A 25,692-nucleotide genomic window follows, 5' to 3' on the forward strand; every position below is an offset into this window, starting at 1 on the left:
GGCTCCACAGAGACACAGCTCTCACCATAGCTGTACACTGCACAGTAAATCTTGCTGAAATCTGATTGACTTTTTCTGACTCCATCAGTCACAAAACCTGGACTGAGGCAAGCAGATGATTTGATGAGATCTCTACCTCATGTGCCAGAACTTGCATGTTCAGTTTTCTACTGCAATAGTGGAGCCTGATGGACTTGTCAAGCACCACAGAATAAATAATAAATGAATGCCTATTCTGAACTGGCATTCATTCCATCAGCAAACAACTTTAGTACCATGTCAGCACAGTATACATCCTTCATTATTCACTTTTCACTCTGTGCAGAGATGGGTGCCATGAGAACCTATGTCATGCTCTTCCCTGAAGCTTGCAACCAGTAGCAGCCTTTTCTGCATGGTATGGGAACACTGAAGCTCTAATGTAGAGCACTGAGTGTGCCGGGGTTTCTGTAGTCTTGTAAAATAGTTACAGAGGTAAAAAATCTTGCCTTGCATTAACAGGAATTACAGGGGATGAGAATTCCCTGTAGCATCAAGTCAGCTGTGGACAAGGGCTCTTTTCACAGTCCTTGGATAAATGCCAGTATAGGTCTGCACCTCCTTTTACTCACTCAACCCTCTTCTCTCCTCGCTGTTCTTTGCACCCAGTGCATATGCTAAGACCTGAGGCCACCTCCTCTATACCAGGCCAATGCTCCCAGGGCTGTTCCAGCGATGAAGCACCAACAACTGTGCTGGTTCTTCAACCATGAAGCACCAACAGCTGTGCTGGTTCTTGAACCATGAAGCCTGCTTTTTAAAGAAAAGTCAAACTATGACAAGACATAACTGTGAGGCCATAACTTATTAAATTAACCTTTAGATGTGGCATAAATGTACAGGATTTGGAGAGCAGAACACTCTGTCTCCTCTTTTTCTGACAAATCCACAATATTTCAACTAATAAAATATTGCCACTTCTTCCCTGCTAGAGTTTCCCTGATATCATTAGGACAAACACACAGGTCTGTCAGATAAGGCTGCAAAGTTCCTCCTGAGATGCCCTCCTAGCTTCTCTGTATAACCCCTCCACTATCCTCAGGCAGTGGATCAATAATTTAAGTGGGCTTGTAACATCAATCCCTGCCACTTTGCCCAGCTGCGGGCAAACTTGGCTCTCATAAGGGAAGTGTACTTGCATCTCCACCCGTGGCCCATAATTTGCTGAATATGAGCACAGTTGTTCCTAATGACTAAAGTGAAAAGCACAGAGAAACGTCTAAGCACCAGCAGCCTAAAGTGCCTAAGAGCTCCTCCCAAGATTTCCTTGGGTCAGCATATGGGCATGTGGACACAGTACAGTCCAGAGAACTTCCTTTGGTCCCCTGTCCAAAAGCACGGATACTGGAGAGATGGGGAAGGAGGGGAAATGGGAGGGTTGTTGTTTTTTCTTTTTTCCATTCAAGTATTGAAGGATAAGCTGTGTTACTCTAAATAAACCATTCTGGGCTTAGCTGGGATTTGTGTCTGTTTGGTTTGCGCTACACAAGACTCAATGGGAAATATGGCACCTCTCCCACTGTACCATTCGCCAGACTGCACGGCAGGAAATACGAGTCCTTCACTTGTCAACATCTCACCTGCACAACTTCCCCCTGCAAGACACAGACCCCATGTCTTGGATACAACAGCTCACAGGAGAAGCTCTTGCTCCCCTAGCCTGACCATTCCTTCCTCGGCTGTGCCGGCCCATTAGAGGGCTCTGAAGGCAGAGGAAGAGTTTGTGTGCTCGGCTCTGTGCCTTGATAAAGTGCACATCGAGACGAGACGGTGGACGGTGCTGCCGAGCAGCTTTGGGGTTGAAGGCTACAGTGTCTTCAGCTGGCGCCTGTTCCACATGCCCCGCTTCGAATGAAACCAGTGGAAGAAGTTTCTCAGGGAGAGACGCTCCACTTCCAGGCCGGCCTGCAAGATCCTGGATAAAGGAGAAGGATACATTTAGGGAAAACGGGATAACAAAGATACACTGGGGGCTCAGCCCCAGGAAATCTCTCTTAAGTTGTGCTGTTGTCAAGAGACTGCAATCAAACTGAGGAGTAAGGAATAGCTCAGGCATCTAATTTATCTAATGACACTTGCTGAGTGTTTATGCACCCTTGAAAGCAGGACTGGTCAGGAGCAGCCTACATATGACAGGCTAGAAGGAAAGACAGCTGTCAACATGGGATTGCTCAGGATGACAAGGGACTCCTACCTGTCCAGGAGTTCCCAGTCCTCTCCTCCCCAGCGGTCCCGAAACTCTTTTGTGTTCATGCCTCCAATCTTGTCCAGGTCAGACTTGTATATGCCCAGGAGACCAAACCCATTCACCTCCCAGTAGCCTGAGAATGACACAAAGAGGCACAGGTATGTGGGCATTTTGAACCATTGATGACGCTAGCTTGATGCTGATACCAGATTGTCAGCTCAGCACCAAGGCAGAGCCACCCATATTAAAGCTTTGGGAAGTGTTAGGACTGCCCTACGAACTTGTTAGCAGAGCCTCTCACATCTCCTGTCTGGCAGCATAGTACCTAGTATATTTAGACCACCCCAGCTTCAAAGGGTTGTCCCTGTGCCTGGGTGGCTCAGGATGGCCACCTGTCTAACATCGGGATGATTCTAACATCAGATGATCTGTGCCACCCACTTTTCTCCCCCTGAATTGGATTGGTTTCTCTCATCCCCAGGCGACCAGCTCTCCTCAGGACAGGCTGTGCCCCCTTATCAAAGAGAGAAATGGACAGAAAGAAGCAGAAGAGGAGTTTGTCAAGGTTCTCAAACCCATAGAGAGCCCTAGAAGAAGTGTCATGTAAAGGGCTCTGCTGGCTCTCTGATCTCAAACTGCAGATTCCTGACACTGTTAAAACCCATCCTATCTCTAATGTACCCTCAACTAGTGCCCCTAGAAGTATCTTAAGCTCCAGACCTCAACAGCACCAGAGAAACAACTGTGGAGGTGGCAGGCACCCTCCTTCTTTCCCCATTCCCCAAGATCTGAGCCAAAGAGGCTCCACTCCCTCTTACCATCAGGCCACTGTGGGGACATGCCACAGTGCAGCCTCATGACCATGGGTGCGAAAGCCATCTTGCCTTCCACGCAGTGCTTCCGGATTGAATCAATGACTCCAGCTGGGAAGTGGATGTGGAGGTCGCACAGGAAAATGATGCTGTGTGGGTCCTGGAACCAACCACACAGGTTGGGAAAGAAATTGGTTGACTTTAAGTAAGTCTTTCTTGAGGGGCAGGAAGATGTGGGAAATGTGGGAGAGAACTAAAAAGCCATTTGTTGCTACATCAGAAACTGAGATCTTAGAGGCTGGCAAAACAGCCACTGAGGGGCTGTTCAACAAAGGGTGTGAAATACTGTAACTGTGACTTGTCAAAGCCAGTATCACAAAGCTGCTACTGCTGTCCTCCCTCCTGTTCGATAGTCCCAGCAGGCGGACCGAGAACTGAATGGACCACAGGCTCCTTAGAATAAAGGGTGAGACCCTTATTCTAGAGAGACAGGAAACACATCTACATTTGATCTGTTCTGCTGGGCTACTCCTTCCCTAAAACCCCAGCATGTTCAATGTGAAAGGCAGGGCACCAGACACATACTAGAACCTTCCCTGTTTCTTCCACCCCAAGGCCCCCAGGCTTACCGTCACAAGGTCTATCCCCGCCTGCAGCCCGGCAGAACGCTCGAAATTCCCTGTGAGCTTCAAGTACCGATAGCTGAGGGTCAGAGGGGAAAGTAAAGTTGAGTGATATATGCTGGTGAGCACAGAAAGCACCACTAGCAGTGGTACACTGCAGGCGTTGGGCTGTGGAGCTGCCCATGCCCCTGTGTATCCTCTCGGGGAGGAGGAAAGCCTTTGCTTTGTGGGAGTGCACAAGCTCAGCACTGCTCGAGGCCCCAGCATACCCTGAGGGTCTTCCCTCTTGTGAAGCAGGGATAGGGCAGTCCCTAGCCAGTCTTTTCAGCTCTAGTCCAGCTCTACCCTAGGGCTAGACCTGTTACTGGAAACCCTGGTACATAAGAGAAATGACCAGCAAAGGCTGGTACACAACAGAGTAGAGTAAGCCAGACAGTTACTCCAGCAAGCGGAGTCCCCAGAGGTCTCCACACTGTCCCATTTGTCAGAGCTTTCTTGTCCTTCCCCTGCCCCAGCGCTGTGAGACTTGCTTTCTCTTCTCTCTTGCAAACTTGAACAAAAGCCAGGAGAAAAGAGATGCATCTGTATGGATGAATACAGTAAGTATAGTCTTACCGTTTTATAAGACTATTATATACACTGTAGTGTATATAATTTATACGTATACATAATTATACATTATAATAAGAACATATTCATGTATATGGATGGATATCTTTGGGATATCACAGGAGATTGTGGCTGGTCAATACACAGAGATTGGCAGATGTGCAGTGTTTGCAGGCATGTGCATGTGAGCTGGTTTTGTGACCAAGCTGTACTCTCACCTGTGCAAGGCAGATCGTTTCAGAGCCTTCTCTACATCCATGTCATCACTGCTGTAGTCTGTGATGATGATGTTGAAGTATGGATCCTTAGTGACTCGGAACAGCTCCTCCATATCGGAGATGAACTGCAGCACCCAACGTGCCTGGTTTTTCACTGGTTGTATTGCAAGAAGGAGAGAATCAAAGCAAAGCTAATTTCAATGACCCTGTGGCTTCTCAACAGTCAAGGCTTCTTGTCTTCCCTCAAACCCTACTGGCCTTGCAGGGATGCTGAAATAGGCCCAGGCTGAAAACCTGGACCAAAGAGTTCAGGAATCAGTGTTAGTTCTTTCCCAGTGTGTGACAGGAGTTTTCTTTGAGGTTACAAGCCAAATTTGGGAATTTGGGCTCAGTCTATTTCTGAGGGGGTTTAACTTGGAGAGAACAGAAATTGGAAGTGACTCAAACAAGACAGTTGAGGCTGGCCCAGACCCGCTGCTCAGGAGTGCTCTGCTGGGAACCTCCCACTGTGCCATCCCTCGATGTCCCCCTTACCTGGCACCACAAAGTGAACCACAGCACGGTGGTTCCAGGAAAAGCCCTGTGGCCAGCACAGCTCTGGCTCGTCTGCCACAGCCATCAGGTGCCGCCGGCGACCCCACACCAGGTTCCTCATCTTCCTCTCCTCCTCCTCATCGCCACCAATGCCCTGCCAGCCCCGTGCAAAGACGTACTCGCTGAAGCGAACGAGTCGCCCTCCCTGCTCCAGCAGCTCCAGCTCCAGCAGGTAGCGGCTGCCCCGCATGCGGTCCTGGCGCTTCTCCACGTTCACAATACGCTGCAGCTGGAACCGCCTGCAGGGGATACAGCGGGGGTGAGCACATCCCCTGTACACCAGCCCCTCGCCCTCCACCAGCCTGTTCGGCTCTGCTAGGCTCTTTCCTCCTGGCTAGCACAAACCTTTCTGTCCCCAGCCTCCCTCTGCTTTGCTGCATCACTTCCAAAGTCCCATGGGAAGGCTTACCACCTGTTTCCTAAATGTACAAGCATGTGGGATTAGACCTGGGAAGCCAGCCAAGTTGGCAAGGGAAATTAAATAAAGGTGACATAGAAAATAACAAATGTGACTGAATGATTGAATAGTAAGTGTATTTGACACCTCCCACAGCGATCTTGGCACAAGGAGTATGTTTGGGCTAGTGAAATTGGCTCATGACAGCTTATCAGCCAATTACACAGAGTAGGACTGAGAAGTTCTACTGTAAAAACGGGGGTGAGCTATAAGGTCAGAATGGTCAAAACAGGATGAAATGTCAGGTCATGCCCTTTCGGATCACAAGAGTTCCTGCTGTAAAATAGACACTCAACAGTTAAAATGCTGAGAAAAGCTTATGTGTACTGATCAGTTAGACCATGACTGATGTGATGCTGAAAAAACAAACGTAACCTTAAGATGTAGCATTAGAGCTACTTCCAGCAGGGATTGGGAACTAATAATATCCACTTTATAAGCACATCTGGGATACTGGTCAGTAATGTACAAGAAAACTGACCCAAACCAAAACCCGCATGGAGAAGGACAGATAGGAATATTGTGGAAATAGAGGCCAACTCAACAGAAGGGTCAGGAGTTGGATTGTTTAGCTTATAGAAGCTTAGAGAAGGTATATCTTTGCCAGAAAGGCAATCAAGATGGTAAGGCTTGGGAAGAAAAAGAACCATATTGTGACACATTCAGATAACAGTGTAGGGTATGAGGTCAGTATACGGACCCACATAATCTCACAGGTTCCTTCTGGTCCTACGTCCTAAGTGATTCATAAACTGAGATGTGGCAGACACCAAACAACAAGCACAAGGAGCTCCAGTCCTAATTCGTATCACCAGGGTTTCTTAATCTTCAGCTGGTAAAATGCTAATATGTGTTCTCAATACTTACACTCTGCAAGGAGGAAGCCAGCAAAAGGCCAGTGATAACCAGCTGGATGGAAACCTCCAATCTTTTGGGTTTACTGCCACCAGGTGTTGGAGGGCAATATTCAGCCCCCGACATGGTCTGGTGTCCAACTAGTCCAATTTCTCAGACAAAAAGGAATTTAAAGCCCAATTTGTTTCATAGATTCCTTGCCTGAAGTCTTATTTCCCACATCTACTTTATCCTCTGATTCCCACTATCTCGTTACATGACAAGTATTCCCTCTGTAGCATGGTACACCAGCTCTGGAGTACCACCTCTTAGTTTCTACATGGTGCCTTACCCTTTAGTCCTCTGGTTGAGCTTCTTCAGGAAGACACGTGTGACTTCCAGGGCCTCCCTTTCTTTTAGCAGCAAGTTTCCTGACGTGTTGCATTTCAGGTCAATCCAATCTGTGCGCAGCATATGGAAGTCCAGATTGCTTGTGCTGAAGGTCTGCTCCCAGTTCACCGCCTGGTCGAACACTGGTACGTAATCAAAATCCTCTTCATCTTCCTCCTCTGGCTCCCCATCCACCTCTTCCTCTTCCTCTTCTGCTGCCACAGGCCCAGACTTGTCCTTTGCAGGAGATGCCGCTTGCACCTCTCCGTTAGCCATGTCCCCATCATTGGCCACCTTCTGCTCAGCAATGTAGGACTCCACTTGCTTCAGCCACTGTGTCAGCCCAGGCTGGTGGCTGGGGCTGGCAGTGCTTACAGCACGTCTGCCAGCCTTGCCAGAGACTGGAGTTCCCTTCCTGGCTGGCACAGTGCTTGCTGGCTGCAGCCCATCCTTAGTAGTGCTAAGGTCTCCTTGAGGTCTCAGCCCTTTGGGACTCATGACCCCTGAGTTCCTGGGGACACTGAGAGGCTGCTGAGACACAGGCTTAGAAGGAGGGTTTGCCTTTTTGACAGTTGCTCTCCCCTGGACAGCCCTGGCGTGCTGCGGAGGGCTCCTGGAGTTGTCTTTGACGCCAGCTTTTAGACGGGGTCTCTTCATTACCGGGTTCCCTTCTAAGCCAGCCTGGCTGAGGCTGTGGTTGGCAGAGGCCACCGTGGCTGATTTGACACCAGACCTCTTTGTCCTTCTCCTCTGTGTCCCCCCCACTGTGTCACCACCCACTACTGAGAGGAGCCGACGACGCTCCCGAAGGGAATAGTCCTCATGAACATTATCACTGCCCACCACATTGCTGGCAGCATTGTGCGCCATCTCTGCCTTCCCTGTGCCAGGCAGGTCGGGGGCACTGGTACTCTCCACATCCTGCTCAGCATATTGCACATCATCCAGATTCTCCTCTTGGGAGCCTGTGGGAGTAATCACAGTTACACCTCTGACACCTTCCCACTACCTTTTCCGTCCTGACCCATCACCAGCCCCACCACAGGCAGCTACTTCTTGCCTCATCTCAGCGTTGTCTCCTGCTCAGAGGGACAGGGATGCTCTAACACGTGGGAGCTGTGCACCCTCCTCAGCACCTATTAGCCTATCAGCATTGCCAAAGGCTGAGGAGGTGTGTGCCATTGCCTTTAGTCATCACTTTGCCCACAGCTTTGCAGGGCAGGTATGAGCACAGGAAGCCACGCTGCACACCTGGAAGCCACGCTGCACACCTTTGGCTCTGTCACTTCTGCCCACATTTTTGCTGGAATTGCATCGTTAAATGTGGGATTGAGAGGTAGTTGTCCCGTTGCCCACTACAGCCCACTGTTTGGTGACCTCCCAACCTGCCCGTAAAAGAAGTGAAAGTAGCCGCAAAAAACTCTTCCCAGCCACAGCAACCTGGCAGTGAAGGGCTGTGACTTCCTTAGTACAGAAAGTCCACTACTTCTTTCAACTGGTGCTGGAAGATCACACACCAAAGTGATGGATAAAAGGATCTTCCAGGTTCTGACATTATGGCCCCTACCTGGCTGCTCTGTCTTTTCTCCAGAGTCCAGGCTCTTCTCCGGCCGATCCATTTTCATGTACTTATAGAATCCGAATCTGCAGAGGGAAGGGCAAAACACAAGTTTGAGAAAAGTTACTTTGCCCTCTCCAAATAAATTATGGCCACTGCTTCAGAGGTGATGGTCCATTACTCTGATTACATCCACCCAGCACCTCTAGATCCTACTTCACCATCACCATCTTTCATATCTTTGGTCAATCAGACCTTACTCTGCACTGTCAAAGACATCCATTTTCCTTGTTTACCATTTCAGTCTTTCAGACATTTTCTCAGAAGTGCAGAAGGAAATCCCAATATAAGTACCCTGAAACACTTCTTTAGCCTCCTTTAAGTTGCTCGCTTATGATATAGTGCTCACAAATGCAAGTCATCATGCTGCAAAAGCAGCTCAGGCAGGTAATTGCAATGATCTCTCTTTCTCTTCTCTCGTACCACCACTGTCTTTGTGTTGCCCTCATATGCCTGTACTTCAGCTGTTTGGGAGGGATTTCCAGGACTGTTTCATTCCATGCGTGCTTGATGTCAAGCAAAATGCCTCCCTATTCCCAAGCTCTATCACAATACAAATGTTAAAGCTGTGAAAGCAATAGACCTGGGTGGCACCTTCCAGCCCACAGCAGCCACCTTGTCCGTCCTTTACTAAGATAAGAGCTTCAGCCCCAGGAGCTCCCTCCCAAACTTATGATCTGTTGTTTCAGCCCTCAAAACAGTCCTGTAGGGAGGAAGACGATCCTGATGACAGGAAGGCCACTATCAGCTACGTCACCAGAAAAGTGACTCTCCTTACCCTGCAAAAAAGTCCTCCTGCACGGAACGGAGTCCTCACACAAGGTTGCACTGGGGAGCACACAAGTGGTAGTTCCCTCACAGGATCACCACTGAGAGCTGGACCCCAGTGAAGATGAATGACAAGCATTTCTTCCCCCAGAGAGATGCCTGATGGTGATCACGGTTTGGTTTTCACGGTAACAGCCATCAGGAGGCTCCAGCTGCTATCAGGCAAAGTTTGCTGGAAATACACTCTCTGATATAATGGAATAAACATGCTCTGACCCAGCTACTGGCTTAACGGAGCAAGAAAAGCAGTGGCAGTTTCCCCTCGAGACCTAAATATATTTTCATTTAAAGGGGATATAAGTTAACGAAGTAAACTATAAATGTTTTAATGTTTTGCAAAGCTTAGGGATATCTTGAAGAATTAAGAGAGTCCTACAGAAGTAAGTATGAAATTCCACCCAAATTCCAGCCTTCAAACCATCTCCTTCCACTCTGCTAGGGACCCTTTATTTGCAGCATCCTACCTTTCCAAGTAATACGGGTTTTCCTGATAGAAGCATTTGTTATCTTTCTCCATGTGGCTCAGGCGGCTATAATCATTTGGGTAAACAAAGGATAAATGAACCTGGAAAGAAGGGAGGAAAATAAAGTAAAACCCTCATAAATGCCAAGTATCAGTCACAAGGTGATCCAGACACAGCTGCAGGGTAACTAGCTCTTTTGAGACAGAGCAGGGGTTGCTCACTGTTTGCTTCTCTGAGGCACCTGGAAGCAAGTTGTGAGAATGGAAAACAGAAGGAAGCATGCCGGGATGTGTGCATGGTTATGCCTTTTTCTCTCTCTCTCTCAGCATTGTCTGTCCATCTCTGTAACTGTGCATCTCAATCTTATAACAGAGCAAGAACTAGCTGAGAGAGAGGTGGGAAAGTTCTCCTGAGGAGACGAAGCATGTGTGGAGATCTCCAGACAAGGCTGAGGGATGCAGGTCCCTCAGGGAGGACAAACCACACTGGTGACTTCAGTCTGCTCTGCAATATGGGGGATGAACCCCTGCTATGTTGCATTCCCCATAAATGTGAGCTCCCCCTCAAGACTTGACAGGGTATTTAGTAGTTCACACAGACTACAGTTCACCCATGGGGAAGAAAATCCTTGGACATTTTGAGGCTCCATGTGAAGGCAAGCTCTGCTCTCTGTTTTGAGTTCTGAGGAGCTCTCTAAGGCACACTACATTTGTACCCCAGTGACACCCATAAACAGCATGTAGCACTCATCTCCCTTTTCTTAGTGTTGCCCTTTTCCTGTACTGGGATGCACAGACCTGAACTGCTGATGGTCAAATCTGCCCAGGAGCTTCAGGTCAGTGGAGAGACCCTCATGTTTAATGTGATCTCCCTCCTTCCTCCTTGTGTTCCCCTGGGCAAATACCTGTTTAAGGAGTAAAACTTACAAACTGGAGTCCCTGGTAGCGCTGCAGAGGGAATCCATTCACCAGGTAGCTGGGCTTGTATGGGCAGTCTGGCAATGCTCGGCGCACACGAGACTTGCTGAGCAGAGGCACTGAGAAAAAGAAACACATAGGCAAGTGCTGTTGGAGAAGTCCTGCTGCAACCAATGCACCAGCTTAGCTACATCTGTGCCTCGTTTCTACTTATCCATGTGAAATACTAACAGATACATCAAGTAAACTATCTTGCACAGCTCATCTCTTTACATTCCTCTACAGCACTTACACAAAAACATTATGCCTGGGGATGTTGTATGAGCTGGATGCCAAGAACGAGGAGCTGGGTTTAGTCTGTGCTTTGTCTCCTACAGTGACAGATATTGTATGCTGCCCCCCTCTTCTGCAATGGGGAGAAAAATAGGTGGCCTTTGATAACCATGACAAAGGAGGACAATCCTTCTCAGTTGTGCTACTGCACATGCTGGGACAGGCTGTAGCTACCTCCTCATCTGCTTTGCAAGTCTTACCTTCATATAGAGTGTCCCGGGGGTCAGGCTTCAACATGTCAGCTGGGTGTGCCTTGCTGCCTGTGCTGTCAGCGGGTCGCCTCGTGTGACTGGCCAACGTCTGCGGGATGTGCCCAACCTCATCCATCTTTAAAAGTGTCTCGTCTAGAAACCAGAGGGAGAACGGAAGGGGGAGGAAGAGCTAATTCGTCCCTTGGCCCCAAAAGGTACCCCTGTCCAGTATCAGCCCTTTCCAAATAGCATTGCATCCGTGGCACTAACACTATCTCTGGCATAGTAATGCCTAAATGGGGCTGGTCAGGAGCTTCACTGCAAAGGCACCATGGAAAGGAAAGGCTTTGACTCAGAAAGCTGGAAATACAGAAGCTATAGGGTAGTTGAGTAATGGAGGAACATGACCTTCTGCCTTGGACACAGCAGCAGTGGTGTGCTGAAGAAGCCCCATGCTGGCAGGAATCACTGGACCCTTCTGAATTATTAGTATTAAATTTATTCTAAAAGGAGACAGAACACGTGAATGGGAGGAGAAACCTGAAGAGCAGAGCTTTCTCTCCAGTCTTGCTGGAAAAGGATTGGGACCCTGGCGCAAGGCCTTCAGTGGCCAAGGAGAAGGGTACTCCAGCAAGGGAATGGAGACCCACAGTAAGCTAGGAGCAATGGGAAGCTTAAACTCAAAACTGGATATTAGTTATGCTTTTTCTTGGGTGCTGCTGCTAAGGGCCTTCATTTCTCCATGGATCTTGCTCTGAGATGTGGGGAAGTGAATAAATAACCAGGAGGGAAAGGTAAGATGCTGCCAAGGACACTGGGGTTAGCAGCTTTTGGGTACTGAACATGGGAACCCAGAAGGAATGGGATGACATGTGATACAGCCAAAGGCTGGTATGGAAGAGAGAAACACTGTATGGGCAGAAGGTTCCAGGTAAAGATGAGACTGCAGCACTGTGCCCAGCCACAAAGGGATCTTCTGGGATGCGAGTCATTCCAGAATTAATAAGAAGAAAAGAGCAGAAGGAAAAAGGATGGGCATAGAAGACTAACTGAAAGCCTAGTCCTGGCCAAATGGCAGGTTTCAGAAAACACAGCAGCAGGTTGTGATCCAAGACACAGCAAACATATGTCTTGATTACATCAGGGAGTCTTCCATGGGCAAAAGTGTTGGCATAGAAAAAAGCCCAGAGATGTTGGAAGGAAACAGTGGTAGATATGGAAAGGGGGAATGCTGGCAGAGGAAAGCGATGCTGACAAAGCTAGATAAACAGGACTGAGGAGCTCCTTAACTGATAAAGGCATCACTTGATGTGCTGAGAAAGGTTTACAAAACAGAAGAGACTGTGATTATGTGCTTGCTGCAATCCAGCAGCAACCTGAAGAGACTTGAGGCTGATATAGAAGAAAGCAGCAAACCCCATATCACTGGTGTATCCCATTGTGTCCAGCACCTAGAGTGAAATCTCCTGGAAGTGCTACAGCAGCCCCTTCTCCCCGATCATGTCCAGATGCCAACATATCACCACTGCTCCCATGTTCTGGGCCTTACATTCCCCTTAGCTCTCTGCAGGCACTCTCCATTCCATATTACTTGCACATCTGGAAAAGTTGTCACCCTTGCAGACTCTCCTCGGTGCCCTTCCTCACTGCCTCTAGATTTCCCTGAAATAATCCCAATTACTTCCAATTTTCCTATATCTAATCATGAGTCACACTCTTGTTAAGACATCTCTCTCCTGACCTGTCTCTACTTCTTTCTTGTAATGATCTGTACGGATGGTATTTGCCTGGCTAGACTATGGCTCACGGTGAAACACTGTTGATATGTTTTGGAAGAATGGGGAGGTGCTCATGGAAACATGTGGTGAAGATACTTACTAGAAAAAAGGGAGAGATATTTGGAGTCAATGACTTTGAACTTCGCTTCTGGGTCATTCAGTCTCCACTGGAACAGAGAAACACATTAAAATGAAGTGCTTATGGAGTTAACCAAGCCTGAACAAAAGGAACAAGCACAAGGTGTTTTTTCACCAGATGGGTTCACAGCTTCCTCTTTCTCCTTCCTATGACCGAGTTTACCTAGCAGCAAAAGACTGGCAATGAGCTGAGATCCCCCAGGACACATCCAAAGTAGGAAAGGACAAAGAGCTGCAGCAGAGACTGAACAGGGCAGAACTATTCTAAGCAAACAGAGGAAAAGGTCCTGACATGCAGCGAGGACTATCCCACGTAGAAGTAGGTAAGGGCTCTGGCAGGGATTAGATTAATCTCATGCAAAGAGGTGCTGGGGCCTGGGAAAGGAGGGACATGGTTACAAAAGTCATTCCCGAGCTCTGTGGAGACACGCATACAAGCACAGCCATTTGCACAGACTCACTGCTACTTCCACATGGTCTGTTCCTCTGTCATCCTGCTTGTGCAGCACCTCAAAATAGTACCTGCCTGCAGCTGACAACCTGTGAAGAACAACGTGTCTGTCACTGAGAGCATTATGGAACATTTCTCAGCTTGTCAGCACACAATGAGATGAGAACAACCACACCCCTGAAACAACCTATTCTCGGGGTGAGCAGAGTTAGGGCTGCCAAGAAAACCCAGATGCGGACAGTGGGATAGGGAGCTTCCCTTGAGCACCTGGAGTGCTCCAGCCCCTTCTCAGTTAAGTCTGAATAGCTCCATTTCAGTCTTGCCTGCTGGGTTTTGGCCTCTGGGAAACCTGGCCATTCCAAAGCAGGAAGCTTGAGATACAGTTCATATAGAGCAGTCTGGATCTGCTGGTGGCTGCCTCCTCCAGGGAAGAAAAATGCAGTGTTGCATTGCCGCAGTAAAGCAGCAAAGTAGCTGACATAGGTGTGGATGTGTCACTTCAGTTTTGCCGATACCCCACAGTAATCCCATCCTCTATATTGCTAAATTCTTCAGAACAAGCCTGAGTTTCTTTTCCTTCTCCTTGTGATTTCCTGGCCACGTGCAGAGATGCTGGGAGCAAGGGGCTCTGCTCACTCACCTCACCATCTTTGACTGTTGGCTTTGAAATTTCCCAAACTCCCCTGGTGCAGTCCACTCCTTCCCTGTCTGTGAAGAGACAGAAAAAGCTATAGTTGAGTTTCTTCCCGCTATAATTACTGCACTAGGAGTGATGAAGAGGGAAAACTGAGCTATTCCTCCTGGGAAGTTGTCTGTGAGATTGGTAACCTAAGGACAGATTGAATCACGAACACAGAGCTCCCAACAGCACTGCCAACATGCAACTGCCTTAAGATATGTCGTGTCATACCCATCTGGCATCTGTGGTAGTGTTGTCTGTAGTTGGGCAGGAAAAGAAACTTGAGTAGTCCAAGGCAGTAAGACAGGAGGGTCTCCATCCCCACAGAACCATTAAAGCCTTGATGGAAGAAGCCATGCAGCATGCACTGTACCTTGCCTACACTGGCCAGCAGCTGGAGACCAGAGGTCTTTTCATCTGGACTCAGCCAGAACTCAGCATTGTCATCCGCAGCAATGGCAAACTGAAACTCCCCTGTCAAGAGATGGAGGGAGTGAGTAGGGCTCTGGGATAAGAGCACAAAATGGATTCTGCTTCTCTAAAATGCTGTCTTTGCCCTTTTCCCTTTTTTCCCTTTTGATATTACCACCCCCATCCCTTTGAACCTCTCTGAATTCTCCAACTCTGCTGTGACTGAAAACAAAACTTTACTGGTGCAACTGGTTCACTATCCCTTCTGCATTGCTCACCTCCCATCTAACCTGGAAAACTAAGACATCCATTCAAAGTTTCCTGGACTCCTCTTTTGTTTCCAGAGCAAATTCTTGTGTGAGATGCTGTGTCTGGGTGGAGGAATGTGCATGTGGAGCCAAAAGGAGACAGAGGTGCTTGAGTCCCACTGTTTTAGCTGGGGTTACAGGGGACCAGGAGATGCGGGTGAGTGCTAGGAGGCTGCTCTGGGCAGAAGCATGCAGCTGGGTGATACAAATGTCAGCTGCTGTCAGATGGTATTCATGCACCCAGGGAGCAGCAGGAACATCAATGATGTCACGTACAGCCTTGTGCATGCAAGGGAGGGGGGGAAAGCTCAGGGATTGCTTGTGCTCACGTACACGCCATGGGGCTGTCATCCGTGACAGCATTGTTTTTTATCTACCTCTTCCCATCTGTTTTCGTCTGTGCTTTTCCTTGCCACCCTACAGGGGAGGCAAATGTGTTTCCATCCATGCTAAGGCCACAGCCAGTCACGCACAGCTAGTCGCGCTGCCCATGTGAGGGACCTGGCTCTGGGCTTGCAGGAGTGAGGACACCAGTGGTTTAGTACCAGGAGGGGAGGGAGGGACAGCTGAAAAGAGACAAGAGCAGCAGCACAGCAGCCTCAGAGCCCTCACCATCAGTGAAAGGATGCAGATAGCCAAATATCCGGAGACCGTAGTTGGTCCATTTTGGGGACACAGCCAGCTTCTTCAGTATCGTTCGTGTCTGATGCAGAAGAAGAAAAAAATAATAAAGTTAATTAGATGTGACAGTAACAAAGAGGGACACAATAACCCTAGGACAGGTGGACAGGGGGAAGTATGAGGTTTGCACTGGGAGAAGGATGGGGCATGGAGTGTGAGAGAGGCAGCAGTAAAGAGCAGGCCAGATGAGAGACAATCTGGAGCAAGTGCTGCTGTGGAGGGGAGAGCTGCATGGGGGATGCTGGTGAGATGGTGGGGATGGGACACAGCAGATGCATGGGTAAAATGACCCTCCCCACGCAGCAGCAGAGTTCCCACCATTGAACCCTTGTCAAAGTTTCCCACTCCCACAGGAGGTCAAAGGAAGTGATGGAGAGGGAGGTGATGGATGCTCAGGAGCAGGAGGAGAGACAAGGTGATGGAGAGGGATAGGGACAGGATGTGAAGAGAGAAGGAGTGATGCAAGTGGGAAGCAAATCTGGGAAGTACTGGAACAGAGGGTGTCACAGTCTTACTCACATGGGGGAATAGGGGGAAGTGGAGGTTCTTCCTGAGCTGCTCAGTGGAGCTGCCGCACCAGTCCTCGAACACATGCAGATTAGCCTGGCCCTGGAACTGGGGGGCAGAAGTGAGGCACTGTGAACTGCTGTATCCATCCCCTGTATCTCTCCCCCTGTTCTGCCAACCTCGTCCACAACCCTCAGCACTGAAGTGCTTGTAAGAGTGAAGGAAGATGCCGCTGCTGCAGCAGGCTGGTCTGCAGGAGACATGGGATCAGGCCTCTGATTCTCATCTCCTGAAGGTTTGGGGTTGGCACAGGTGACAGTCTGGATAGCAGCAGGGAACTGTGATAATGCCTAGGATGTCTCTGTTAAGTGGCTGCTATTCACTCCAGTTTGCTCCACCAAAGAGGTGTTAAACCTGAGGGCTGTGCTCTGAGGCCATGGTGTGGGACAGCCCTAAGGGGGCAATAGTCCCCCATGATCCACCAAAGAGAGTGTAGGATCTTATGTTCTCCAAGAAGGTGTTTTGGCCTCTCTCACCATTTCAGGGCTATTTTCCTGACCCAAGGAAGAAGGGACACCCTAAGGACGGTAGATGGCGGATCACCCTCTCAAAACTTGTCAGGAAGGTAAAGCTCATGGAGGATGGTAGGACAGGGAGACTGAAGCTCAGCAGGGTGGGAGCAGCAGCACAGGTGGGTCAGTGGGCAGCATGGCCTCCATGTGCTCACAGAGACACAAAAATAATGGGTGAAATGGGGGTCCCCCTCCTGGACAGTGTAGGAGGGTGTGCAGTGTGGGTATGAGTGGCTGTCCCTGCTACCCAGCTGACCCCACCAGGAGGAGCTGTTACTGCCCCATGGAGACCTGGAGCACAGCTTGGGAGCAGCTTGGTGGCTGCTGTGGGGCTTCAGCAATATACTCCTCAATGGACAGACTTTGTCAGAGGCATTCAGAAGGGAGGAGCTGGCTGCCCCCCAGCAAAGTCCAAGCTCTCTGCCTACAGTCAGTACAGGGATCCTCCTCACAGGAGCAGCATCCAACAGTGGAAAATAAACAAGCTGGAGACTCTAGAAGCTACCTTAGATGGCAAAATGCTGAAGAAAGGAATAGGTTGCTTTGGGACTGGGGAGGTTTGTCCGTGGCTGCCTTGCCTATATAAGGGCTGTGTGAGCAGTGCCGGGGAAACTGCTTGAACAGCACCCAGATGTCTACAGATGGCAGCAAATTCTTAGTTTTGGCTGGGGAGTCTCTCCAGGGCTTAGGCAGCACGGTGGGGGAGGACCCAGCTCCTCGGTGTGCTCCTGACAGAGAAACCACTTCACTGAATTATGTCTCCCAGGGCAGAGGATTGGGGTTTCATTCTGTAATGAACCGTGGCTTGAAGGAAAGACTCAGAGCAGGCTTGGCCTGGCACCAGCTTATGCAGTAATGCTCCCTGCGAGCTGTGGGCTTTAGTCATGCACGTGAAAACTCTATGTGCCAGGCAAAACACATTCACAACCACTGCTGCTCTTGAGCGGTCTCTCGTCAGCCCTCTCTCATTGGTGTCTGCACTGCCAGGGCTTGAATGATGCCTGCAAGCCTGTGGCGTCCCCCACTACTATCTCCTTTCCTCCTCTGCTGACATCCCCCTCAGCCTGGATTCTGCCCGTCAGGCAAGAGAAAAAGCAGTGAGACAAAGTGGATGCAATTCCCCAGAGTGATGCTGCACTAAATCACAGAGGGCTCAGGGCGATGGATGCAGCCAAGAGAAACCTGGGACTCTGCAGGGATTTGCGATACAAATAAATCACTGCAAATGTGACAGACACTGAATTGGAACATAATTGCTATGCGGTCCCATGTCCCTTGGCCAAATCCAGGTTCACACCCAAGGATCTTACACTACCTTTCTCAGCCAAATCAAATAATGACAATTGCTGTTTCTTGTGGAGCATGAAGTGAGGTGAACAAGCTGAGCTCCCACAAGAAGTCACTGCCAGAAACTGAGTCTTACAGCAGTCTGCTGCTATCCACAAGTCATGCTGTTTTTTCTTCTTAAGAGAACTGTCTGCACACTGCAGATAGCAGGATCAGAACTCTACCAACTGTGGCACAACACTCCCACACTGTGGAGAGGCTGGCACTGCAGTGGTAAAGACAGACCCAGGGCATGCTCCTGAGGCTAAGGACTGCAATGGAGCTGGGCTGGCTTTGGCAAGGGGCAGTCCAAATGTCAAAATTTGTATGAGGGAAGTCCCAAAAGAGTGGCTAGACTTGCTCAAATATTTGCAAGGGAAACTTGGACCAGTCCCATTCTAATACAATACTTGTCTGCAAAGTTTGGCAGCTACTAAAAAATAAGGCAACTTATTGTTGCCAACTGTACCGGGTACTCCATCAGTGGTGTAAAAGATGGTCCCTAAGACTGTTAGCCCAAAACTTCTGTCTCCAAGGTCTTTACAAAGAGACCTGAAAGGAGATTCTAATAAGATAGTTTTGCTTTCCTGCACTCAAGCTATTAGAAATAATTAACATAAATAGCAAGCATTTCTTGCATGCAGTTTCAGAAACTTTTCTAAAGCCACAGATTTCTTCCTGAGCTACAGCAGCCTAACTTACTCTCTGCTTCCTCTGAAAGGGAAAAGGAGAACGTTACTGACAGATAAGTGCTGGCTGCCCAAAGCCTGCTCTGGGACTGAAAACTGAGCTCAGCTTTAATTTTAGGCCCCCACAAGTCATCAGTGCAGCAGCTGTTTTGAAACCCTATCACCTCTGTCCCTCCAACTCAACTCATGGCTGCCCATTGCAGGCAGCCGAGAAATTCCTCCGTTTGCTATTTGGGTCTCCTGTGGAACGTGCAGTAAAAATCTCCTGCTTCTGCAGATTGCAGTAATAGATAAATGGCACCATCATTCCCAGTTCACGCACACAGCTCCTGAGAAATGCCAATGAACCTTCTAAAACATGACTACTGATTTTGACTTACCAGCTTGGAACAACCTGGCCCTGGCTTTCAAAGGGCTGGAAATTCAGGACCTGGTAAGCAACTAATGAAGTTCTCCACCTCCCCTTAAAAATGTCTGCTTTGAAAATTTTGGATAGACTGATTGGACCAGAAGCAGGAATAGAAGCCAAGAGTCTGGATGTTCAGTGGGAGCTGGTACTACGTGGTCTGTGCATTCCCATTTCAAGGGCTCCTCGTGCCCTTGGCTCCATCCCTGTCCCAACCCCACCTCCCAGTTGCTTATCTCCACACTGCTGAAATAGCAGCACTGCAAGAACCCAGCTTGGATCCAAAATGGGCACAGGTCACGCACCAAGGGCACTGTCAGCACAGCACAAGTACAGCCAGGAGCACACACACAGAACTGCTCTTCCCTAGGAGGCCTGGGCAGGCTGATACCCTCCTGAGCACAGACCGTGGACACACAGTGACAGGGCTGCCCGAGGGAAGGGAGAGTTGAACTTCAACAAGTGCAGGGAGGTGGGAGCCGGGACAGGCCCTTACTTTGGCACTGATGCAGCAGCCTCCATGAATTTGGGAGCGCAGCCGTGCTCTGAGCCCTACTGCCAACCCTTCCTGCAGAGCATGATGAATTAACACCCCCTGCAGCCCTGGCTTTGTATTAAGAGACTTTGGAATTTCTGCTTCCTTCTAGCAAGGAATTTTACATTATCAGCCCCTCCTAAGGAAACGGACCATAAAGAAGGATCAGGCACACAGAAGAGTGCAAACCCCTCTTCTTACCCCAAACCCTATCATGTCAAAACCATCCAGGGAAGTGGCACCACACAGCCAGCCCCTCCTGGTGAGCAAGGACTGGGACAAGCAGCAAGCTGGAAGGATTGCAATCAGTGGACGCACTACCTGGTGCTTTGGCGTCACGGAGACAAATCATCTGCATAGCTGTGAGCAGCTCGGGGAACGCACAGCGCCGGGGACGATAAACAGGGCACAGAGAGGGCCTGAGCCAGGGAAGAAAGGCGACATTGTGCTGCCAACTGGAAACTCCGGAGCTCATAAGACTCTTCTGTCTCTGCAGAGCGACTGCAGCCCCTCCTCCTGCTGCCCCAGCTCCCCTGACTGGCTGACATTCAGCAGCCAGCAGCTGGGCTTCATTCGCTGCAAGCTCTGCCGCGCCGGGCACTTGTGGGAATCCATCAAGACAAACGAGTGACAAAGTCCCCCTGCCCCACTGAGCCCTGATGGGAGCAAGCCGGGAGGGAAGGGACACGGGCAGGGACAAAGCCAGCAGCAACAGCTTTGTCTTTTAGTCCTCTTAGGAAAGGAGGCTTCCTCTTAGGGAAGGTCTGGCAGCAGGAGGATGCCCTAGCACAACACTCCGATTCTGTGCAGCACCTATGCACCTGTACAGACATTGCCTTCAAAGGGCTGTGCTCCTGGACTTCCCTTACACCTTCCAGTGAGAAGGAAGTCCTGAGGCTGTGCAGACATGAAGTGGACATTTTACATGCACGTCAGCGCTGCCTGGACCTTTCACCTCTCAGAACTGAATAGAGGCTTTTGCAGAGGTAAATGAGAATGACTGGGATAATCAAGCACATATGTGAAAGTCCTCACCCCCACACCTATGGCAGTGCCAAATAGTGATGCTCATGGCCCCAGCATGCAAGTTTACAGCAGGCACCTTTCTGAATTAATGAAACAAAGTTCCCCACGTCTCTCTAGCCTGAGGAGGCATTGGGTGACACTGGGAGCTGGACGGCTTTGCTCTAAAAGGGACAGTGAGGGTCGAGATCATGTGTATGGGCACCTGGATGAACTCAGGAGTGAGGCTGAACCCCGCTTTCCCACCATAGACAAGGTATAAGTTCATTAGGGGTTTCCTAAGCACACTTTCCCATCACATTATCCCAGGCTGAAGACTTAAAGTGTTGATTTAATCTCCTCAAACTGAATGAGGAGAATTGAAACCTGTTCCTCTTTGGCCGTGCTGGCTGCCAACTCACCCTGCAACCCTGTTAATTATTTACGTGTCAAGAATATACCTCTTCATTCAAACAAAGCCCGGCTCCCTGACCTGTGGGAGGCAACCTGTTGCCCTCACCCCAGGAGTCAGGCTGCAATTGAATTCTTAGAGATGCTGCTGGGAGAGCACAATAGGATCATAGACCCTTGGCTAATTAATTTGGGCAGAGTTACAGAAAAACTTAATCCCCGGGACAGGAGTAATTTCAGCCAGCGGTTAAGAGGACAGCAAGCGGCTCTGTGCAGGGCTGTGTCTGTAGATCACTCTCCATCTCCTGCAGCTGGTGCTGGTAAACTGCTGGCCTCTGTTTGCAGTCAGGGTGGCTTACAGAGATAAAGAGAAAACTGGTGAAGGAGGTGAATGCTTCACAGGAGCAGTGTTAGAGGGAAGGACCAATGGGGGAGAATGGCAGGATGTGTGTGGGGCACAGCCACACAAACCAGCTCCCCAGACTGGTGTCTGGAATGCTCTGGAGCTCAAAGTTTTCTTATGAAGCATCTGCTGCACACTATCTGACACAGGGCATGGGGGGACTTGGGCACCCACAAACTCCCAACAGCCGTCTGAAGCAGCAGCCCTGCTACCTGGCAGATTGCTCCTCCCCAACAGGGAGCAGTGCAGGACAAGGCAGGAGACACGCAGCACCTCTCCAGAACTGGGGCCATCCCGCACGGCACACCTCAAGTCCTACCCCTTCCCTTTGACCAGAACACCTCTCTGCTTGCTCCACCCTTGGCAGCAGCACACCAGGGTGGTAGGTTTGCAGGCTGGTGGGTGCCCTGCCCAGTGCCATGGCATGCAAGGGCATGAGGCTGCCTCACCAGCAAAGCAGAGGGGTTTGCACGTCAGCCCTGTGCTAAGCACATACCTTCACCCAAGCCACATTGCATACCATGCCAGCTGCATTTCCAACCACACTGCACACCACAGCCAGCAGGTTTCAAGACTAATGTGCTCTTGTGAAATCACCAGGTAGGGAGGGGATCAGAGACACTGAGCAAAGCCTCACAGAGGCTGGTGGATGCCACGCAGAGCCTGTATCACCCAGTGCTGTGGGAGAGGGGAGCATTTAATGCTCCATGTCATTCCTGTGCATAGCAGCAGTCCTGCCCCTGATGTCCCACAGGCTCTTTGCCAACAACTGCTCATCTGCCTGCAAGGCCAGAGGAAGCCCCCAGGCTCCAGGTGGGACCAGCATTCACTCGCCAGAGTCAATGCAGCAGAACAGATCAATGGTCTGGTCTGGTTCTGGGCACTGGAGGGTGACTGGCGCTGGCTGCTTACAGGAAGGCTTAAGCTTATGCTGCAGGGACCTAAACTGCTCAGCACGATGGCTGGAAGGCAGTGCTTTCTCTCTATGGGCCAGCAATCATCTCGATCATCTAGTGCCCTAAGCCCAGGGACAGCAGCCTGCTCGGCCCCCGGGGAGCCACAGAGGCCCTTCTAATTTGTGCGGGTCTCTAATCACCTTGAGGAATTTAGTGAACTGACTCCATCAGCTAAATGCCCCCTGGCTGGTGTCCCTCTCATTTTAAGCAGGCTGCATTGCTCCCTTATCCCAAGAGGAATGATGAGATAAGGGAACAGGGGAGGAAAGAATAAATGAGGCATGAAGGAAACAAAGGGAATGTTTACACCAGTCTTCAAGGGTCACCAGAGAAGGTCTCTGTTTATCAGAAGTGTCACTGAAGTGGAGAAATCTCTACCTATGACACACAGGGATTGGATAGCAAGCAAATGCCAGCGCAAGACCAGAGTGTGACACTTCTGCATGCCACAGTCATGTATTTGCTTGTTGAATGCTTGGCCCTACCCACTCCCAGCCCTGAACAAACTTCACCTTTCAGGAAGGTAGCGGGCTGCCTGCTCTCAGGGAATGGTGGGTGGGTCCTCCGTGCCTTGGAGGCTGGAGGAGGCACCAAATTATCAGGAATCTGGACACTCCTGTCTTTCCAGATGATTACTCAGGTCTGTAAGTGTTATTAAGCCAGGAAGGGGTGATAGGGAGTGGGCTTCTAGTGAAGCAAATGACCTGCCTTCTCTTGCTGCACAGGTCTCTAGCTACAGCTCCCTCACACAAAACACTGGAGAAAGGCACCCACCTCTGGCATCCACAGGACAGGGTTGTTCACACCTGCATAACTTGATTTATTCCTCCCACCTCTTTGCAGCTCTAGTTTCTGAAATACAAGCAGAGAAAAATCAAAATAACCTGATAAATGACCCAGCACTGACACCTACACAAGAGGGCTCAAGAACTTGTGAATAAAAGGCAAGTTCCCAAGTTCCCTTTCCAAAGAACTGACCAGCTATTATGGCCACAATGGGGTGAAAATGCTCCCTGGCTTTTTTGACAGCAAATTTCCATGGTGAGCTATTGAGGGGAAAGGATACTAGCACTTGATAACTGTTTGCTAGCACAGAGTTAAAACTTGTGTCATTCTCCTTTTTTCTTCTCTCTTCCCATCCTTGCTTCAAAATAGCCCAAGCAATAGTTCTTCCAACACTTAATTCAGGCAACAGTACCGAGATGTGCTTCACTAAAGAGTTACAAACTCTCCTGACCTTCCATTTCTGCTTCCATCTTGCTTAGCGCAATCTTCCTGTGCCACATACTGAGCCAGCTGCAGCCCACTGCTGCAGCTTAGTACATCTAAAATAACTTAATTGACTACAGTGGAGTCATTGTATGTTCGCACTGCTGTGAGTCAGCTCAGATTTTGCCCTGTGGCATGCTCTCTTTCCTGCGTGAAAGAAGAACTGTCTCTTAGAGCCAGCAGCAGAAAGGAAGGTCTGCCCTTCTAAATGCTTGGAATACATCCCAAGCCTTCTCACCTGCTGTCCTGGCTTCTGCGGAGAGTAAACCTGAGCACTTGGGTCTTCACCTGGGACACTGGTGTCTGCCAGAGCCTTAGCCAGCTCCCTCCAGCTTTCGTATCCTGTGTGGAGGAAACAGAAAGAGATGTCAGAGTAGAGGCTAAAAAAAGAAGCTGCAGCAGTTAGCAGAACAAACTGGTGCTTTACAAGGCTGAGAGACCACTGACACTCTGCAATGGTCCAGCAGAGACCAGAAGCTGTTTACGTAACTTGGAGTTGTCAGACTGACATAGACAGAAACTGCCTCTGTCTTCCCAAAAAGCACTTCCCTCCTTCTTACTAATTTGTTCTATTAAAGATTTATCACAGTTCCAAAACACATGTCAGAGATTTCATTAATCACCACAGGACTGGGAACCTCTTTGTAGATCCCTCAGATAATCCCACTGGTCAAGCTAAAAACATCCAACTTCTTTAACCAGCAATCCCAAAGAAAAAATAACCAGACTACTAATCAATTTAAACATCAAAATAAAATTATTTCGAATATGCACCTATTTGCACAATAAAAGCTTTCAATCTTCTTTTCTTAAAGGAAATGATGGCAAAGTATGCACCTGATGGGACATTCAGCTGTAATGCCTAAAATAGTAGCAGTGACGCAGTTAAGGTCATCACTATTTAAGTGAAGTCAGCTTCCAGGTCCAAAACAACTTCATTTGATGCTCCCACCACTCCCAGTCTGCTCGATCCAGGAGCTAGGTCAATTCTGGTTTCCTTCTACAACTCCGTTGGCCTCCCGTGCTCAAGAGGGACAAAGACAAGCAGATGCAGCATAACTCTAGCTCTCCCTAACTGCCGTCCATATCACTAACAAGACAGTGCTGGTGAGCAGAGCTCACGCCTCTCAGCAGTGTTACGGTGGCTCTCACTATGCAGTTTTCAATCTGCTAAACATTTTGGCACTGAGTGAGCAATGAACCAACCTGCCAGCAGCTCAGCACTCTGCCCACACAGCACGATAGCTTAATTGTGAAAAGCACAAGTGCCAAAACCTCCACAAGCACTTGGTTCATGCAGGCTGGTGGCAGACCAGCTCAATACCCACACACCAGGGAGCAGAGCCAGGCTTTCTGCCCATTTTCCTTAAAAATGGAAATCATCCCTAAAGCTCTAGGAGGTCCAGAGAAATTGGTATATAAAGGGAACCATCCTGCCAGCTTCAAGTGAGCATTGAGACAAATGGTCTCAGCCCTCCTTACTGCTCCTGCAGCTAGAAGTGCTGGGCACATGGTCTGAGGAGGCAGCACAGTCCACTGCTGGGGAAACCTCGACTGTTTTGGAGGCCCCATGCCCATTTTCACCCTGCCCACTCAACGCAGCAGTAAGATATGGACCTGTTGGAGACGATTCGGAGGAGGGCCCCCAAAAATAAGCAGAGGGCTTAAGCATGTCTCCCATGAGGAAAGGCTGAAAGTTGGAGTTGTTCAGCCTAGAGAAGAGACAACTCTGTGGAGACCTTATTGTGGCCCTACAGTACTTAAAAAGAGCCTTTAAGAAATATGGGAAGACTTTTTAGCAGGGGCTGTTGTGACAGGATGAATGGTGATGGTTTTAAACTAAAAGAGGGGAGATTCAGGCTGGATGTGAGGAAAAATATCTTTATAATGAGGGTGGTAAAATACTGGCACAGGTTGCCCAGAGAGATGGTGGATGTTCCATCCCTGGAGACACTCAAGGCCAGGATGGATGTGGTTCTGAGCAACCTGATCTAGTTGAAGATGTCCCTGCTTATTGCAGTGGGGTTGAACTAGATGACCTTGAAGGTCCCTTCC

The 25,692-nt window shown here is 49.4% G+C and overlaps 1 protein-coding gene across 2 annotated transcripts in view; it reads right to left on the reverse strand.

The window, feature by feature from the left end:
• Positions 1-320: 320 nt before the first annotated feature.
• The window catches only part of B4GALNT3 (beta-1,4-N-acetyl-galactosaminyltransferase 3), a 64,656-nt gene continuing 39,284 nt past the window's right edge, over positions 321-25,692 (reverse strand). The window contains exons 2-20 of one of the 2 annotated variants that reach the window (XM_057428102.1): positions 23,876-23,979; positions 23,143-23,220; positions 16,081-16,176; positions 15,493-15,583; positions 14,535-14,635; positions 14,123-14,190; positions 13,493-13,571; positions 12,994-13,060; positions 11,125-11,268; positions 10,601-10,710; positions 9,675-9,775; positions 8,332-8,408; positions 6,727-7,729; positions 5,024-5,322; positions 4,490-4,643; positions 3,669-3,741; positions 3,046-3,199; positions 2,234-2,360; positions 321-1,954 (exon numbers count right to left, since the gene is read on the reverse strand). In XM_057428102.1, coding sequence (XP_057284085.1) covers positions 1,846-1,954; positions 2,234-2,360; positions 3,046-3,199; positions 3,669-3,741; positions 4,490-4,643; positions 5,024-5,322; positions 6,727-7,729; positions 8,332-8,408; positions 9,675-9,775; positions 10,601-10,710; positions 11,125-11,268; positions 12,994-13,060; positions 13,493-13,571; positions 14,123-14,190; positions 14,535-14,635; positions 15,493-15,583; positions 16,081-16,176; positions 23,143-23,220; positions 23,876-23,979 — 3,035 coding nt within the window. In that variant the 3' untranslated portion in view covers positions 321-1,845. The remainder of the gene's footprint in view (positions 1,955-2,233; positions 2,361-3,045; positions 3,200-3,668; positions 3,742-4,489; positions 4,644-5,023; positions 5,323-6,726; positions 7,730-8,331; positions 8,409-9,674; positions 9,776-10,600; positions 10,711-11,124; positions 11,269-12,993; positions 13,061-13,492; positions 13,572-14,122; positions 14,191-14,534; positions 14,636-15,492; positions 15,584-16,080; positions 16,177-23,142; positions 23,221-23,875; positions 23,980-25,692) is intronic. The other variant, XM_057428103.1, reaches the window with a different exon arrangement.

This window comes from Pezoporus wallicus, unplaced genomic scaffold (genome assembly GCF_028554395.1).
Source record: "Pezoporus wallicus isolate ANWC-B61680 ecotype Strahan unplaced genomic scaffold, APGP_CSIRO_Pwel_v1 contig_2908, whole genome shotgun sequence".
Taxonomy (NCBI): domain Eukaryota; kingdom Metazoa; phylum Chordata; class Aves; order Psittaciformes; family Psittacidae; genus Pezoporus; species Pezoporus wallicus.